Source organism: Alosa sapidissima, chromosome 14, assembly GCF_018492685.1.
Source record: "Alosa sapidissima isolate fAloSap1 chromosome 14, fAloSap1.pri, whole genome shotgun sequence".
Taxonomy (NCBI): domain Eukaryota; kingdom Metazoa; phylum Chordata; class Actinopteri; order Clupeiformes; family Clupeidae; genus Alosa; species Alosa sapidissima.
In genome coordinates this window covers 35531267-35545178 of record NC_055970.1, presented here as the reverse complement: position 1 = coordinate 35545178, position 13912 = coordinate 35531267, and the positions used below count along the sequence as shown (strand labels likewise).

At 39.3% G+C, this 13912-nt stretch overlaps 1 protein-coding gene across 4 annotated transcripts in view; it reads left to right on the top strand.

Annotated features, from left to right (window-relative positions):
* Positions 1 to 13912, top strand: part of vps13c (vacuolar protein sorting 13 homolog C) — a 392379-nt gene that overhangs the window by 320123 nt on the left and 58344 nt on the right. For all 4 annotated transcript variants that reach the window (XM_042061414.1, XM_042061415.1, XM_042061412.1 and 1 more), the window contains 5 exons: positions 5306 to 5439; positions 9314 to 9395; positions 11056 to 11169; positions 11268 to 11343; positions 12538 to 12701. In XM_042061414.1, the coding sequence (XP_041917348.1) occupies positions 5306 to 5439; positions 9314 to 9395; positions 11056 to 11169; positions 11268 to 11343; positions 12538 to 12701 (570 nt within the window). The remainder of the gene's footprint in view (positions 1 to 5305; positions 5440 to 9313; positions 9396 to 11055; positions 11170 to 11267; positions 11344 to 12537; positions 12702 to 13912) is intronic.

The following is a 13912-nucleotide window of genomic DNA, read 5'->3' as shown; positions in this document are numbered from 1 at the left end:
TGTTAACATATTTAGCATAACTGCTAGCAAACATTAGAGCCATTCCAACTGTCAGTTATCGTCAACTATCTACCTAAATAATTTAACCATTTAAACTATCCACCTATTTAACTGTTCAGTCATTCCAACTATATTAAACCTCATCTACTTAGCAACCAATATAGTTTGTTTTTACTCTGTATGATATTTTACATCATATTTTTGCATTTTCATGCACTGTATTTCCTTCAGGAAATGCTTTTCTAGTTCTTATTCTTCTTCTTCTTCTAACGCACTTAATGCAGCTTCAACCGTTTAACGTAGAAACTTCATTCAAACTATGTTACGTAGGTCTTACTTAGGACATGGGTGCTATGTATTTTTCAGCTTTGTAACTTTTATACTTTTTAAACTATTAATTAAAAACTACTCGAAATTTCCCCATTGACTTAACATTGGGCCTTTATGACATCACAGCAATTAGAATCCTATGGCAGGTGTTCGGGCCACCTGGACCAACTGCCAGTCTCAGGCTTTAAGCATACAAACTGGCCCTATTAAGACTACACATCCTGTTCAACTGCTTCCTCTGCCAAAAACTGTTTCAAAATAAAAGTCCTCACTATAATATTTTACTTGTTAAAACAATTTAACCCTTTAAACTACTGAACTTTTTAACTGTTTAGCCATTGTAACTGTTACTTGTCATCAACTATGACTCCTACCCACTGTAGCTAGTTAGCTAAGTTAGCTAAGTCACATGGTTAGCATAGTTAGCATGCTAGCATGTTAGCATGCTAGTTAGCATTTTTAGCAAAACTGCTTAAAATGATTAGCTAAGTTAGCTAAGTCACATGGTTAGCATAGTTAGCATGTTAGCATGCTAGTTAGCATTTTTGGCAAAACTGCTTAAAATGATTAGCTAAGTCAGCTAAGTAACATGGTTAGCATATTTAGCATGTTAGCATGTTAGTTAGCATAGTTAACATAACTGATAAAAATGATTAACTAAGTTAGCTAAGTAATATGGTTAGCATGTTAGCATGCTAGTTAGCATAACTGCTAAAAATGATTAGCTAAGTTAGCTAAGTCACATGGTTAGCATACTTAGCATTTTAACATTGTTAGCATGTTAGTTAGCATAGTAACTTGGTTAACATTATTATCTTTGTTAACATAGTTAGCATAACTGCTAGCAAACATTAGAGCCATTTCAAGTGTCAGTTATCGTCAACTATCTACCTAAATAATTTAACCATTTAAACTATCCACTTATTTAACTGTTCAGTCATTCCAACTATATTAAACCTCATCTACCTAGCAACCAATATAGTTTGTTTTTACTCTGTATGATATTTTACATCATATTTTTTGCATTTTCATGCACTGTATTTCCTTCAGGAAATGCTTTTCTAGTTATTATTCTTCTTCTAACGCAGTTAATGCAGCTTCAACCATTTAACGTAGAAACTTCATTCAAACTATGTTACGTAGGTCTTACTTAGGACATCTGGGCTTTGTATTTTTCATCTTTCTAACTTTTATACATTTTAAACTATTAATTAAAAACTATTAAAATTTCCCCATAGACTTAATATGGGCCTTTATGACATCACAGCAATTAGAATCTTTTGCCAGGTGGCCAACTGTCAGTTTCTCAGGCTTTAAGCATACAGTCTCATTCTATTAAGGTTTTGCACCTACGTCATAATGTCATGTCATCATCTAGTTGTTTACAACTAGAGTGGTAGGCAAGAATGGTAGGCAAGGCACTGCAGAGAGTGGTAGGCAAGCCTACAACAGTCGGGTTGCATAGGCTACACATAGTTACAAATAGCTTCAACATTGAAATTTTAATATCAAATATTGACTGGGATGCCGACCACTTGTGTAGGCCCTAACAATTGGTTTTACAATAAGAAGCAAAAGGGCTACGAACGACCGTTTAGCCTACCTATCCTCGTGGTTGTGGAGGATGATCATTAGCAGCTGTGAAGTCTTTTATTCTCAAGATAGCCTAATGGTGTAGCCTACTGTCTACGAAGACGTAGGCTAAAATACAAATCTACAGTCATCCAAAAATGAATTGCCAGAGATAGGCTATGAAGGGAAAAAGTGCAGCATTTTAAACATGGCAAGATTATTTTTACCGGAACAGTTTGTTCTAATTTGTCTCGTGAAATTCGTGCTTGTGGACATCAATCACCTATCTTCTGTCCTTCTATTTCAAGTTATCATGAGTGACATTTGATTATATAATCACAACAAATGCTAATAAATGAAAACAGAATAGGCTTATGTGCTATAGGCTAACGTTACAGGTCACAGGTCTACAGAGGCTAACTCCCGTATGTCAAAATAAACTGATTTGATCCTAATTGTTTAGCGATCACACACAACAACTTAACACAGCAACCTCAAACACCACTGTTGAACCTAGGCTACTGCTTCAGTCATGTAAGAAATAAGCAGTTTATGAATTATCTTTACCCGTTTAATCAAGTCCACATGACCAAAATAACAACATATTTAAAGGCTGAGCTAGCATAACAGCCTAACTAATAAAAAGTTTCATACAATTAATGAACTTTATCACTCACATTCTGAGTGGTTATATATCCATGCAGATCATCTTCGAATAAGCCATCGCTGTTATATGATATAATATGTTACAGGATACAACGCCATTAATGTTACATGATGCTGACTGACGCTGGCTATAACAGTAGCCTAGGCTACCGTTTTATCGTCTGCTGAGTCTGCCTACCAAAACCTGTCGCTGTTCAGTTGAAGTTAAATGATCAAATATTGTTTGATTTTGTGTCAGCTTTCAGAAGGAAGACATGTTCCTTTCTGGTCAAATTTCACAGCTTCTAAGAAAGGCTATCGTCTTTGTGTAAACCGAGTTTTGAACAGAGAAAAAAAGTTAGGCTACCATTAAGCTACATGCAGGTTCTCCCATAACGTTATCGATACAGATCAATGCACCAAATCAGGGCGATTTTAGCGAAACAACGTTCCTGTGACAGGCTATCAAATATTGAACAATGGGATAACGTTTCATCGTCACCTTTATTGATGCCTGAAATGTTGACATTGCTGAAATACAGAGATGTAGCCTTCTGAGAGGCAGCTGCAGACAACGATGTTCAATGGGTTCAACTTGTCCCTTGCCTACCAGCTGGATGTAAACAAAGCTATAGAACCTAGAATACGTCACATGAAAAACGTTAATAAGACTACACATCATGTTAAACTGTTTCCTCTGTCCACAACTGATTCAAAATAAAAGTCCTCACTACAATAATTCCCTATTAAATAATTTAACCATTTCAACTATCAACCTATTTAACTGTTCAGTCATTCCAACTATATTAAACCTCATCTCCCTAGCAAATAATTTAACCTTTTAAACTATCCACTTATTTAACTGTTCAGTCATTCCAACTATACTAAACCTTATCTACCTAGTTCAGACATTCCAACTATATTAAACCTCATCTACCTAGCAAATAATTTAACCTTTTAAACTATCCACCTATTTAACTGTTCAGTCATTCCAACTATATTAAACCTCATCTACCTTTCAAATAATTTAACCATTTAAACTATCCACCTATTTAACTGTTCAGGCATTCCAACTACATTAAACCTCACCTACCTCGCAAATAATTAACCATTTAAACCAGTGTTTTTCAACCTATTCACTTTTGACACTTAAAATGTCCCACGGCACACTAACATCCTGTGTGAAGAAAAAATAAACATACCATAGCCTAAAATTTAAAATAATACACAGATATGGCTTTATTATGGCTTCTATGCAAGACCTGCTCAATAAAACAAGCGTCCTCTGTTTCATTTGTAGGTGACTATATCTATAATTTAATTGTTGTTATGAACTGGATATGTGATGATTCTGTGAATACTGGATATGGGGGCCCAGTTGTACAATGCCTGCATACCACAAATAGTGCAATCATACAATCAATAAGGGCATGTGGTTATAAATTCTTTGATGCAACAGTTGCTTTTCTGGACCAGTGAGTGACATTTGGGTCATTTTCTGCGGCACACCTGATGATCTCCCACGGCACACTAGTGTGCCCCGGCACAGTGGTTGAAAAACATTGATTTAAACAATCCACCTATTTAACTGTTTAGTCATTCCAACTATTAAACCTCATCTACCTAGCAACCAATATAGCAACCACGTCAAATACCCTAGTAACAGCCTAGCAACCACTTCCACAGTTACAACCTAGCAACCAATGAGTTTAACCTAGCAACCAGCATAGCAACCACCACAACTAACCTAGCAACAGCCTAGAAACCACCTCAAGTACCCTAGCAACAGACTAGCAACCATGTCAAATACCCTAGCAACAGCCTAGCAACCACTTATACAGTTACAACCTAGCAACCAACATAGCAACCAATGAGTTTAACCTAGCAACCAGCATAGCAACCACCACAACTGACCTAGCAACAGCCTAGCAACCACCTCAAGTACCCTAGCAACAGCATAGCAACCATGTCAAATACCCTAGCAACATTCTAGCAACCACTTCCACAGTTACAACCAAGCAACCAATATAGCAACCAATGACTTTAACCTAGCAACCAGCATAGCAACCATCACAACTAACCTAGCAACAGCCTAGCAACCACCTCAAGTACCATAGCAACAGCCTAGTAACCATGTAAAATACCCTAGCAACAGCTTAGCAACCACTTCCACAGTTACAACCTAGCAACCAATATAGCAACCAATGAGTTTAACCTAGCAACCAGCATAGCAACCACCACAAGTACCCTAGCAACAGCATAACAACCACCATAACTACCCTAGCAACAGCCTAGCAATCATGTCAAATACCCTAGCAACATCCTAGCAACCATGTCAAATACCCTAGCAACGGCCTAGCAACCACCACAACTTCAACCTAGCAACCACCATAGCAACCAAAAGGATTACCGAAGCAACCAGCATAGCAACCACTTAATTTGGCATAATAACCAACATATGTACCCTGGCAACACTATTGTAACTATATCTGCATTTGTTTTTACTCTGTATGATATTTTACATCATATGCAATGCTTTTCTAGTTAATAACTATGACCTTGGTATATGTCTTATTATTTACCACTCTCCTCTTAGAGGCACAGACATTAGTCATCTTAGGACAGACCCAATCATTTGAGATTTGCCAGTATGATTTGGCTTTTGACTAAAGCAGTTTTTAGAAGTTGACTAAACCATGTGAAAGGTTTAAGTGTATATGTTGTGTTCATTGTTCTTCCCTTTTATGTGCATCCACAGTTACATCTTAGCCTGTCTCTAGGCTCCAGTGGAGACGAGGCAGAGCAACAGGAAATGGTAGCTGTCCAGTCATTGAATCTGCTACTTAAGAGTTTTGGAGCAACCCTCACTGATGTGGATGATCTCATTTTTAAGTAAGTATCTCTTCAACAATGCATTATAAATAAAGTTGCCAGATTTTAAATATCCCCTCTTCTATGTCTCTTGTGATTGTTCCCGAATTGTCTTAGCCACTTCAAACCTATCTCTATACAGACTCGTACAGACAGTTGAATGAATTAGCAGGCAGCTCACTGCGCCGGGATTAGTGTGACTTGTAACCGGAGGGTTGCCGGTTCGAGCCCCGACCAGTGGGAACGGCTGAAGTGCCCTTGAGCAAGGCACCTAACCCCTCACTGCTCCCCGAGCGCCGCTGTTGTAGCAGGCAGCTCACTGCGCCGGGATTAGTGTGTGCTTCACCCCACTGTGTGTTCACTGTGTGCTGTGTGTGTTTCACTAATTCACGGATTGGGTTAAATGCAGAGACCATTTCCCTCACAGGATCAAAAGAGTATGGACCCTTTCAAGAGTTCCATTATCAGCATCATAGTTGGCCCCACAAGACTTCCTTTTTAACATTCCATATGTTATCTTAATGCAGAGGAAGTAGATTGGGGCCCAAATAGAACGTTCAAGCATTGTTTTTGTTTTTATTGTTGAAAGGGTCTATATCAGGAGTGGGCAAACTTTTTGGCTCAAGGGCCACACTGGGTTTTGAAAATTGGCCGGCGGGCCGCACAACAAACCCCCCCCCCCCAATACACACACATAAAATAAAATAAAAAAACATTTTTTATAGCCTATAATTTAGTATGACAAAATATCTTTTAAAATATTAATTGCTTAAAAATACTGCTAATTTTATGCTGTTTAACAAATGTATAAATTGTGCACTGTCGCTTTAATTCACGTTTATTTCTCAATGATCTTCTGCCTGCTACGGTATGGCCCTCTCACACTTTTTAAATGGTCAGTAGTGGGAACTACTGCTGCCTTCATGATTTCCTTTTAAAAGTTTCTTATAAGAAGGAGATATCAATTATCAACAATGACAAGCCAGCTGGAACCTGCGGCTCTCTCTCCCTCTCGTGAGTGCAAACGCGTTCCCAATTAAATGGATCGCATGTTCACGTTAGATCTGCTGCAAAGGAGATAACTAAGAGTTAACTTAGTTTAACATGATGTTTTCTCTATTTAACATGATGTTTTGACATTGTAAACGTTCTCTAAGGAGAGTGAAAAGCAGTTTGCAGTAAAGCTAACCAACGTCGTCTCTATCGCAGGAAAAAAATAGCCATCAGCCTGATAACCAAATGAAATGCTCAGCGGGCCGGATGAAAGTGCTTGGCGGGCCGGATCCGGCCCGCGGGCCGCAGTTTGCCCACCCCTGGTCTATACCTAATACTTATACTTACTTATACTTGAATATGACCTTACAAGAGAATCATGGTCTGAGTGGATGGATGGACCGGTTTGCAATTTATTTTGGATCTATGCTCCATAGCCACACTAACCTCGTGAGATCCTGATCTCGTGAGCTTCAGTTTTCCACTCGCAGATCAGTCAGGCATCTTTCCAAAAGAAATTTGGAGCAGTTTGCCATACGAATAGCCAATCAGCGTTGGTTTTGAGGCGGGTTTAGGTGTGACTCAATGAACAACATGACTGCATCCAGAGATGAGCTGAGCGTAGCTATCGCACAAGTTTTATCCGAATTCTGGGGAAGCTGTGAAGCTATGAGGAATGAACGACACAGACATCCTCCACGGGCGTTTCCAGTCCGTAATGGAGGAATATGCTTTCTTCAGAAGTATAGGGCCTACCGTGAAAACTTGGTGGGGATTGTCGTTGATGAGGTTCATGTCACATACAAATGGTAAGTTTAAAAACGTTAACGTTAGTTACGTTACCTAACTTAATTGTATGTTAAACAAAGGCATTAGAACAGTGTTACTCATTGCGCGGCTCGCGAGCCACATGCGGCTCGTCAAGCTATAATTGGTGGCTCGCATGCAGCTTTGGCGAGATTTCGGCAAATTTGGTTACTCATTTTGAGTAGGCCTAGGCATAAACTGTTCGCCAAAGGCCATCATCTCTGGCCCCAGCTTGATAAAAACAAAAGTATGCTCTGATTTAGCCTAGTCTACTGTATGACTTCAACGAGGTGATATTTAGTTTCGTTCTGCTTACAGTATCTCCCTGCCACTTGCACCGCCCTTGAATTCAATCCGCTGCCCTGTTTACTGGCAATGCTACAGCGGACTTAAACTGCCACCTTGTGGCGATAAGTTGTAATACATTTCATGCAGCTGTGTGAATCACGGAAAGGGCGAATGAAGTTGCCATTTCTAAATGGGACCCACTGTAGGCTATGTAGTAACACAGCCAATATATTTTTTCAAATGTGCTTCATAAACATACAATACTGCACTACAAAAACACAAACATCTGAATTGTTGAAATGTTGTCGTAAAAGTGGCTCTCCTTTTGATTTTGCACTGCCAATGTGGCTCTTGTGAAAAAAATAGTGAGGATCACTGCATGAAAAGAACACTTCATTCATCTGATTGGTTGATTTGGCCCGTCAATAACCAACATAGGTGGTGATAGACTGATGGTTTATCCAATCAGCTAACCAGTATTTTCGCCCCTTCCCAAAAGTTCTCCAAAAAAAGAAAAGTTCCCAGATGGACATGCAGAGCAAATGCGAAGCATCCATCTGGCGGAGTCAGGTTATAGCCACACGCTATCATCATTCAGAATTGATCAGATGTGCAAGATGCCCATGCTGTAAGCAATAATGCATCTCCACATCGTCATAGATGTTGGGTTTCAAACTGAGCACTAAAACAAGTTAGATATGTTGGATAATTGGATAGGCCATCTTTTCTTTAGCCCAGATAAGTCCATGATTTCCAAAAAGAATTGCACATTTTAATTAGTCTAACCACAGGACCTTTTTCCATGTTACCTTAGTCCATTTTAAACAAGCTCAGGCCCAGATAAGAAGGTGGTATTTTCTGTATCATGTCTCAATACAATTTTGGCTGTTGCATGGTTTAAGGTTTTTGAATTGAGTATCATACTGTGCACATAGACAATGATTATCAGAGGTTTTCCTGAGCCCATACAATGATTTTTACAGAAACAAGTCTGGTTTTGATGTAGTGCCATCCAATATTGTTTTTCAGTTCTATCCCTTGTTTGCAAAGATTTTTTCTGGATTCTCTGAATCTTTTAATTATATTATGTCCTGTAGATGGTGAACTACTCAAATACTTCACAATTTCATGCTAAGAAGCATTAGAATTACATTGTTTCATCATTTGTGCGCACAGGTTTACACAGAGTGATCGATACCCCTACATCTTTACTTCTAAGAGACCCTGCCTCTCTGAGATGCTTTTTTTCACACCCAATCGTGTTGCCAGTTACCCTAATTACATGTAGTTTTTAAACATTCCTCCTTTTGTTTTCTTTATCATGTTATATTATATTGGGGCAGCCGTGGCCTACTGGTTAGCGCTTCAGACTTGTAACCGGAGGGTTGCCGGTTCGAACCCCGACCAGTAGACACGGCTGAAGTGCCCTTGAGCAAGGCACCTAACCCCTCACTGCTCCCCGAGCGCCGCTGTTGTTGCAGGCAGCTCACTGCGCCGGGATTAGTGTGTGCTTCACCTCACTGTGTGTTCGCTGTGTGCTGAGTGTGTTTCACTAATTCACGGATTGGGATAAATGCAGAGACCAAATTTCGCTCACAGGATCAAAAGAGTATGTATACTTATACTTATACTTATCATTAAACTCAGTGTTCATTTGTACGCAAAGCTTGCTACAGTTTTTAATAGTGTAACTGTGCATTCATTAAGTCATAAAACCCAAACCAAAACCAAAAAAAGCACCATAAGCAGTCATAAGGGCAGGCAAGCTTGTTTACTTCATTTCTCTTTTGCATTCCTACCCCTTCAGACTTGCATTCTTTGAAGTCCGCTTTCAGTTCTACCGAAGGGAAAAGTTGATGTCAGCGGCCATTCGGCATTACTCTGAGCAGGTGATAATCAGTCTTTCTATTACTGCTATTCTTATTAATCTTGCTTCCTGTGAATTATGTTTATTCTGGTACTGCAGTGCGAACCTAAAGTTCTATGCATGTGAAAAGAAAATGTGACCCAATTTAAATTTTTTGCTCACATGTGCCACAGTTCAGATAAGTATTATGAAAAAGTAAACAGGAAGAAAAACACATGGATTGATTTTCTTATTTCAGTTTATAGTAATTATAGTAATCAGATATGATTTGGGTACCAATGTGATTTGCCTAAACTGACAGATCAGATATTTTGCTGTCATTTTGACTGGCATGTTATGTAAGGGATAACGACCGCCGAGGTGTCCTGTTATACGGAATTAATGGACAAGGGCGAGAGGTAAAGAACTCCCCGACGCGCAGCGGAGCCCAAGTGATGGCGTGTACAGTTAACTTGTTTACAGTTGATTCATTGTTGCAAAGCCTGCTTCCAGGCTCAACCGTCGTCCTACTATTAAGCAATATAGCACGAGTGAGAGTGGGGTTGGTCATGGATATTCCCACGGCTCCGGCCGAGTGGCGCAGGCAACAACAGCCGTGGGAATATCCATGACCAATCCCACGATCACGAGTGCTATATTGCTTTTATACAACAATTCTACCACAAACTAAATAATCTGAAAACACCCCATTATTGTTTAAAAATGTTTATTTCGACATTGTTCTTACGCATCAAAAAATAGTTCCCTTTTCAATAGACAGGGTCTTGGTTGCTAGGTAACCAACATTCCAGACCCCTCGTTACGGGTCTTTGTGGTTTACATTGTCTTCTTGAAAGAAATGTTGAAATCACATTCATATCTAGGTTTGCTGCATGCATGTTACAAGGACACTGGGCCATGTCATGTAAGGGACATGGTACTGCAAAAAAACATAGTCTACATTGCAGAACCACTCAACTTTATTAATGTATAGTGAATAAATGTTACACTACTGTGCACAGCCTGACGTGACGATGCTAGCACGTTAGCAGCGGTTAGCTAATTATGCTAACGTTAGTTATCTACAAGTCTCCTCCAAGTGACAATCATATTATACACAATGCTGGCAATGCTGAGAACAATTAGCATCCTCGTTTATCTTACTTACATTGAGTTGACTGTGTGGCTTAATCCACAGATGTGGTGAAGCACTGTTTCGTAACCCATTGCTTGAAATAGTGGAGAGCTGGGTGTCAAATCTTCGCATTGTATCGCGGAGTGATTTATTATTAGCTGTGCTGAGTCTGAGTTGAAATGTCCAGGGATATTCCAACTCGTGGAACGTCTCTCGGCCAATCAGAAACAAATAAATAGTTCCATAGAACCCAATTGTTGTATAATGGTTGTTATAGTTACCATTCATAAGCATTGATATGGAACAGTGATTAAACCTTTGTCCTGTTATTCAGAATTAATAGCCACTCCACCATGAAAGGCAAAAAAGGCAATAAAAAAAAAATTATAGGCACAATTCTTAACTTTGCATCAAGCCCTGCAGTGTAAGAAAACTTTTCAAGTTACTTTATTGTGTCCCCCAATGGGGCAATTTGTTTTGCAGCACATAGTACAAATCATACACAGTACTTTTTTGAAAATGTCAAAACAAATTTGGGTAGATGCAAATGTTGATCCATGTTTTCTAGTTCTTGAAACAGATGTATGTATTGGTGTTGGGACTGGATGTGCTGGGGAATCCTTTTGGTCTCATCAGAGGCTTGTCAGAGGGAGTGGAGGCCTTTTTTTATGAACCATTCCAGGTATGTTTTTGTGTGTGTGTGTGTGTGCGCATGTGTGTATGCGTGTGTGAGAGTATGCTTGTGTGTACACATATTCACAATCTTGTATGTTGGTGAAGGGAGCTGTACAGGGACCAGAAGAATTTGCAGAGGGCTTTGCCATTGGAGTACGCAGTCTTCTGGGACACACAGTGGGTAAGAGTCACACATAAGCACATTTACATTATGTGTATTATACAATGTATTTATTATACAGTGTGTGAATTATATTACAAGTTGCTGTGGTGCAACTGGTTACAGCACTCATTCCATATTCGGGTCCACATGCCTAAGGGGACACAAGTTTGAGTCCGACCCTGGTTATTTCCCGTTCCCACCCCATCTCTCTCTCCCGCTCGCTTCCCATCATTCTCTCTACTGTCCTTTCCACTTCAAGCCATAAAGCCATATTTTTTTAAAAGATGTATATCACAAAGGGCCACTGTCCCCAGAGCACCTCGGGGTTAAAGCGTAACTTTCGCCAAAAAGCATCCTGTGGTGTTTTTGTGAATGTACCCATCAAACTTTCGTTTAAAAGCATAATTACGTCCGAAGCACCACTTTTAAGCTTGTCCGTGTTGTCGTTTTCGGGTCAAATAGCCTTTTGAATGGGAATTACAGGGACACTACTATTTTGTTACATGATCGCGTCAAAATCACTATTTTTAAAACACTAAGAAGGCTCGACACAACATTGAACTTTGATCGAAGTATCATGAACTTCATAAGTCTACACATGAACTCAAGCATTGAGAACATTGTTCGTGTACACATAGTTTGCTAAAAAGAACAACAACTTGGACAACTCACTCGCGAGCAGAAAAACCAAGAGTTGTTCAAAACCTTTCTTTTAGTAAATTCTGTGTACACAAACAATGTTCTCAATGCTCAAGTTCATGTGTAGAGACACTGATGGTACTTCGATCAAAGTTTCATGTTGTGTTGAGCCTTCTTAGTGTGAAATATAATAATAAAAAATATTTTGATGCGATCATGTATCAAAATAGTAGTGCCCTTATGATTCCCATTCAAAAGGCCATTTGACCTGAAAACGACAATACGGACAAGCTTAAAAGTGGTGCTTCAGACATAATTATGCTTTTAAACAAAAGTTTGACTCGGGTACATTCACAAAAACACCGTAGGATGCATTTTGCCGAAAGCTACGCTACCTTGTTCAAGGGCACAACAGTGGAAAGCTGGAATTGAACCCACAACTTTTCAGGCTCACACATTCTGTGATTTTCCACTCATTCTCAAAATTCAACATCATAGAGTTCAGTGTTACAGTCTTCTTTACATGTGTACACAGGTGGTTAGATAGCTGTTCACGTGTGTGTATGCTTTTAGGAGGAGCAGCAGGAATGGTATCACGGATCACTGGCTCTGTGGGTAAAGGTTTGGCAGCAATCACCATGGACAAAGAATATCAGCAGAAACGCAGAGAGGAGAGAAACAGACCTCCCAAAGATTTTGGAGAAAGTCTTGCCAAAGGAGGGAAGGGTTTTTTGAAGGTACACAAGATTTATATCTCTGCATGACTGAATGTCTTCACTACCAGCATAGTCTTACTGTGTCTTCTCCTTTGGATAGTACTGAAAAAGTTACCCATGGCAATTCCAGTATTGAAATAAAAAATAAGATGCTAATCGGGTCTTTGCAGTGCATTAAGGAAATACCAGATTCAGAGTCATCACCCAAACAAAAAATAGGCAATTTCTTAAAATCCTGTTCTCAAACACTGTACTATATACAACACACTTCCTGCTGTTGCGGATGCAATACACTGTTTGAAATCTCAGGAATAAATCCCTACGAACCTGATGTTGTGATTTACTGATGTTGTGTCTTATCTGCAACATAATGAATAAAAATGATCCGTAATCCATCGCAGACAACATGATACAATCCATTTTATTCTAGTTAGTCTGTGTACGTGACATCCATGTACTCATCCATCTATCCACATCCATCCATCCATCCAATCCATCTACCATCCATCCATCTAACCGCTCGTATCCATGTATTTACCTACCATACCAACCATTTATCTATTATCAATCAATCTCTCCATCCATCTACCTCAATCCACCAGATTAACTTCCAGTTCATCATTTTAGAAAACAGCTATGCTGAGGGACAGCTTCCGCATTTTCCATAATTTCCAAGTGAGTTCACTAGCAATGTTGAGACTGCAATGACAAGCGAAAGGAGATTGTGCTGCAACCCAAGCAGCCTCTGTGGCTAAGATGGCGGATCCACTAACATTTAGTAGCCTAGTGCAGGAACTTCAGAAAAACCGAGAAAGCCTGGCTACAGAACTTAAAACGTACCTCTCCACATCCTTGGAAACGTCCTTTACGCCCACCAAATAACAATACAGTGCATTGCTTTGCTTTTCATGTACTGTAATTTGAAATGATACTACCTTAATGTGCAAATTTTCGGGTCTATCCATAAAAAAAAACTTCAAATAATAGCCTGGGCTTTTATTTTCCCAAATTGTCAAACGGGCGTCTATATAAGACAAGCCTTTAATTCCCTTCACACAAAACTTTTCCTCTGCAAAGAAATATGGGAAATATTATCGAATGAATAATTTCAAACACACCAAATGCCTGCCCATATTACTAGGCTATCCGATGATAGGCTTCAAAGAAAGTTAATATTCACTTAAAGTTAATATATTTTGTCACTATCAACCTACGTCTGTCCTCTGTCCTTA